The 5489-nt window shown below is 60.1% G+C and overlaps 1 protein-coding gene across 1 annotated transcript in view; it reads right to left on the bottom strand.

Annotated features, from left to right (window-relative positions):
- Positions 1 to 891: 891 nt before the first annotated feature.
- The window catches only part of ZNF319 (zinc finger protein 319), a gene marked incomplete at its 5' end in the record, with an annotated part of 6234 nt that continues 1636 nt past the window's right edge, over positions 892 to 5489 (bottom strand). Inside the window, 2 exon segments of the mRNA XM_014545518.1 lie at positions 892 to 938; positions 1239 to 1545. Coding sequence (XP_014401004.1) covers positions 892 to 938; positions 1239 to 1545 — 354 coding nt within the window.

Genomic DNA, 5489 nt, shown 5'->3' with positions numbered 1-5489 from the left:
GGCTGGGGCTGGAGAGGTGGAGGCAGGCTTGGAGGGCTGGCCAGGCCTGGGGACTCTTCCCAGCCACACAGCAGAGAGTAGACGTAAGATGAGGGCCCCAGGCCACTCAGAGAAGCAAGTTTCCTGCTCCACAGGCCCCGCCAGTGAACATACCGTGTGAGCAAACACTGGTCTGCTCTACCCAGTGCTGGCGGGTGAGCAAAGGCAGGCACGCAGGCCGGGTGGGGATGGATGCCCGCCGTGACGGGAGACCCACAGGCCCTCCCACCCGGCCCTCCTTCCACCTCCTCTTTGGGCCCTGAGGAGGGCCAGGCATTCCAGCCGGAATCTGTGAATCCACGGAAGGTCAGGCTTTTCCTGGATGCATGACCTTCAAGGAACAAAGAAACCCGCCAGTGTGAGGATGGCAGCTTATCACAGGGAGCCTGGCCCGTCTGGATAGAGGGGGAGCAGGGGGTGGGGGTGAGGGGGTCTGAGAGGCCAGGAGGGAGGACTGGAGACCAGAGAAGGCCCTCCACCAGGCGCCTGCGGAGGCCCGGGCTCTTTATAAAGCTGCTCCGCACAGATGGGAAGACGGAGCCCAGCGGCTTCAACCTCTGAGGAAGCAGAGGGCTGGCCGCCCTCTCTGCCTGCTGGGAAAGAGCTTCCCTGCTCCCCTGGCCAGACCCAGTGCCAGCTCCAGTCCCGGCCATTGTTCCGGCTTCCTGGTCAACCGCAGCGGGTGGGAGCCAGAGCCCCAGGCTCCAGTGGCTGGAGCTGGAGGCCTGTGAGGTCCCAGCCCCACTGCCTGTCCCCCACCTGGCCAGCCCCCCGCAGTGCCAGGCTATTTTTATCACTAACTGCATGGCCTTGGGCAGCCCCTGGATATCTCAAGGGTCTGCCCTGCCCATCTCACGGAGATGGCACGAGGCTCAGGCCAGCTGGGGGGTCGGACAGGTCTTGGGAACAGGGTGTCAGAGGGGAGTGGGACACCCCTGACACTCAGATGGGAGAGCTAGGCCGGCTCCCTCTCTCCTCAGCCCTCCCCGTGCTCTGCTTTCCTGAGTGCCCACTCCGTGCCAAACACTGCACACAGTGAGGGCAATGTCACCTCACCGTGCCCTCGCCCTAAGCCCAGGGGAGAGCATTACTGGCTCCATTTCACAGATGAGGAAAATGAGGCTCAGAAAGTCCAACAACCTGGCCCTGATGGGCGACAGCGGCGGGACACCAGCCAGCTGTGACTGTGTGCTCTTCACCGCGCCATCGCGCCACCACGCCACTGCCACCGCGCCACCACGCCACCACGCCACTGCCACTGCGCCACCACGCCACCACGCCACTGCCACTGCGCCACCACGCCACCACGCCACTGCCACTGCGCCACCACGCCACCACGCCACTGCCACTGCGCCACCACGCCACCACGCCACTGCCACTGCGCCACCACGCCACCACGCCACTGCCACTGCGCCACCACGCCACCACGCCACTGCCACTGCGCCACCACGCCACCACGCCACTGCCACCACAGCTCATGAGCTCAGGGTCCCCTCCCACTGTCCCCTGTGGGGCCGAGCACAGAGCCAGCCACACGGTGGCAGTTTGACAGAGCTGCCTGGATGATGGCTCCCAAGGGAAGTTGTCTTTGGTGGCCCTGCCTGCCCCGGCGATGACCTGCGGACCCTGGGAGAACGCCCCCACCCCCAGGGCAGTGCCTCTCCCCCAGCCAGCGGGAATTGCTAACTCCAAAAGGTAGAGTTTTATGTCAGCCTCCCCCTCTCGCTCCTCCCAGCTCTGGCTCTCATCCGGATGTCCTCCCCCCCACAAGGCACCGCCCTCTTGCCCTACCAGCAGTGGTTGGGGCAAAGGGAATGATCACCCAGAGACTAAAGAAGACAGCGCTAGTTTGCCACCCTGGTCACAATGTCTGAAGTTCCCCCGTGAAAATGCTACGCTGTTTCTGCTGAGGGCCATTTGGATATTTATATCACCATTTGCTTAATATAATTCACTTAATATAAATTTATGTTGCTATAAAAGAAAGCTGCTAACTTATTGAATTTTGAGTCCCGCATGCAGTTGCCTTGGCAGGGCCAGACCAAATGGTTTCCCAGGCCTTCTACGGCCCACGGGCCGGACATCCCCCACCCCTGCTCTAGGAGGAGGAGAGTCGCATCAGATACAGGACAGGTGAGAGAGGTACCTGTGTGTGTGGCCAGGTGCGTTACGCAGCTGCGTAAGCCCGTTTGTGCCGTTCCTGTCACTTACAACCAAGAGAACACAGACTGAGACAGGCGGGCAGCAGGCTGGAGGCCAGAAGAGACGCGGAGGGAAAAGGAGATATGGATCGATCCTGTCACCTTCCCAGAATCAGAGCCTTGGGTCTCTAAGGGCCTTTGGAGATCAGGGGTCAAGACTTCTGCTTCAGATGGAGAATTAAGGCCCCGAGAGGGGCAGAGAAAGGCCTGTGGTCCCTTGTTAGCAAAGGGCTAGGACTTGAAACTGAGCCTCCGGGCCTCATTCCCGGCCCTGGTTGGGCCCAGGCTGGAGCGCAGAGGCTGAGGGCCAGGTGGGAGCTGAAGGGGCCTCGGTGGTTTGTGAAGGGAAGCAGGGGTAGTGACAAAGGAAGAAAAGGTCATTGCAGGCTCCACGTGGCCTCAGCCATTCCCAGCCGGGGCTGCTCCTACCTCTGGTGCACGCAGACCATCCTCTGTTCAGGAAGGAGAACCTGAAGCTATAAATCACCAGGCACATGCCAGTGCTTTCCAGGCATCTCTGGGGGGTGGCTGGGGTTTGCCTGAGCTCATGCAGCTACAGGGGAAGCCGGGATCCGAGCCTGGCTCAGGCACCAAGGACCAGGTGTCCTCTAGCTGAGTGGTGGCCGGCGGCAGAGGAACCGCATGGTTTCTCAGTCTCGGGGGCGGGGTCCTCCTGTGGCCGCACACAGAGGAAATAGAGAAGTGTGAGGTCCGGGTCATATCTGGGGTCCCCCCCCAAGCCTTTCCACTAAGCCTTCTGTACCCATTTTTGAGCCCCTGCATTGTGGGCAGCTCCCTGTCTTCTTGATTTTCTAGCCTCAATTCCCACCCCCAGGACAGCGTGTCTTTGCTGACCGCCCTCCACTGGCTCTCAGATGCCCCAACATAGGGAGGTTGTTTCACCCTCTCTATCCCCACCTCTGCCCTTGCCTTTGAGAAATGGAAGAAGCTTGAGCTGGAGTTGGGCCGCTGGGAGGCAGGGATGGGGTGCAGGAGAAAGGGGGTGTAGGAGGGCTGAGATGGGAGGCGGCTGGGTTGGGCATGCAGACGGATCACAGGGCGAGTGGAAGCAGGTGGGAGCAGGCACTCCTCTGGGTCCGTCGCTGCTCTCGGCAGGCGCTGGTTTTCCACTGGGGCTGAGCAAGCGGCTTCTGACCATCCATGACCTGCTCGTCCTCGCGACCCAGGGCTGCAGGGCCATTTCTGAGGGTCCCAGGTATCCTGCAATTGGTATTGTCAGCATCTTCACAGCTCCCCCACCAGGGCCTCCATACACGACTCCATGTAATTCTCACAACAGCCAAGCAAGGGAAGGGTTAACCTCCCCATTCTTCAGATGAGTCCCCAACGAGGGAGTTTCCGCAGTGACTTGCCCAGTCCCACAACCACAAGGTTCAAAACTCGAACCCAGCCTATGTCCCAGGCTCAAGCCTGCCACCCTGGCCCGCACCCCTCTCTCCCTCTCCACGTCCCGTCATGCCCCCGTGGAAGAACGACCAGAACACGCAGCGCTGGGGTCTGTGATGGGCAATGTCTTTACTTCTAAAGCATACATTGGACTCACTATATATTAACATCCAAAGGGGCTATCTAAAATGGAGACGTTCTTTTTAAAAATCCAAATTCTCACATTTTTATATAAGATTCAAAATGACATGAAATTAAAATATACGATGTTATGAAGAGTATAACAATAGCTTTTAGAAAGCAAAAGGAAAAGAAAAAAAAAGTAGCAGTTGGGACTGTTGTCAGCCTGGGGTCAATGTCTTTTGAGGCATTGAGACTGTCTTTTGGGGCCGGCCCTTCCTGGGGGTCGGCCCAGCCCCACGGGAAGGGAACCCGGTCAGATGGAGGAGGTGGATGTGCTTTTCAGACGTGTTAAGGGAGAGTGGGTTGGGGGGGAGGGGGCTCCCTGCTCCTCTAGGTCCTTGGTGCATTGATGAAAGTCTTCTTTTAAGACCCATGACCAGGGAAGGGGGCTGGAAGAGGCGGGGGCAGAGCTGGGGCCTAAATACTCATTTCCATGATAAAGGTCCTCTGGGCTTCCCAAGGGCCCCGGGCCTCCAGTGACATCAGTGGACTCCATCCACCTACTGATTTCCTTAACCCCCTTTCCCGCCTGCTCCCTCTGCCGACACCGCGGCTCCACGAGCAATGCGGGCAGCCAGAGACAGGGAGGGTGCAGGAGGACCCAAGGGAGAACTCCCTGGCCTTGGAAGTAGCTGGATGTCATCCAGGGCATCTGGGCAATGCGAGATCGCTGCGGTCCCTGATAGGGGAGGGCTCCCAGGGGCTGGCCATTCGCACGGTCCTTTCACCTGCCCCGCCCTGGGTACACAGGCCTGGTCTGGGCCCTGACGCAGGGCCGGGAGCTGATTGAGGCCACACCCTTGACACTGTGGTTCACACAATTCAAGGGGGAGGACACTTGTCCACAACCACTGGGAAGGTCATGGGCGTGGCCCAGGCACGAGGTGGCCTAACAATCCCCCCGGCACATCGGCAGCTCTGTCTGGCTGAGAGCACACTCCCCAGCAGAGCTCGGAACCAGGCGGCAAAGGTGGGAGGGGCGCTTCTAAAGTATCGGGATTAGGCCTCCTGCCTTTCCTCCTTTCCCTGTAGACGGCACTGTCCTGGGCCCTGTCCCTGGCTGAGTGTCCTCCCCTGGGGACTTCCCGGCCTCCTCCCTCTGGCCAGGCCGATTGCTCTCCAGGCAGACCCAGCCCACAGGTGTGCGGGCCGCTTATCCATCTCACCTGTCAGAAACCCCTGGCCGGGGCAGACAGAGAGGCCTGCGGCTCACGGTGTGCCCTCCTGGTCCCCAAGACTAATCACGAGGCCGGCCTTCTCCCTCAAACAGCAACTTGAAGGAGGGTGCCCTCCACCCAGCCCACCTCTGGAGTCCAGCCCTTCGCCCAGGCCCTACCGTGACTGTCCTCTTTCCTAACCATCTGGTTTCTAATTAGGCTACAAGGTTTGGGAAGGTCGGGCTGGCACCAACCCCTCTTTGGGGTGGAGAGAGGCCACCTGACTTGCAGTCTGGTTCCAGGCCACAAAGACAAGGGAAGCCGATGGCTCCCGAGAAAACGAATCCTCTCCTGGGAAAGAGGTTTGTGGAGTCGGGACCAGCCAGGGCAATCTGGCTCCCCCTCCTCCGGGCAGGTTCCAGAAGTGCCAGGCCTCTCCACCTGCCCAGTGCTCTCCTGTCCTCCTGCCCAGAGCCTCTGAACATGGATGGAGCTGGGTGGA

This window comes from Myotis brandtii, unplaced genomic scaffold (assembly GCF_000412655.1).
Source record: "Myotis brandtii unplaced genomic scaffold, ASM41265v1 scaffold411, whole genome shotgun sequence".
Lineage (NCBI taxonomy): Eukaryota > Metazoa > Chordata > Mammalia > Chiroptera > Vespertilionidae > Myotis > Myotis brandtii.
This window is presented reverse-complemented; position numbering and strand designations above follow the sequence as displayed.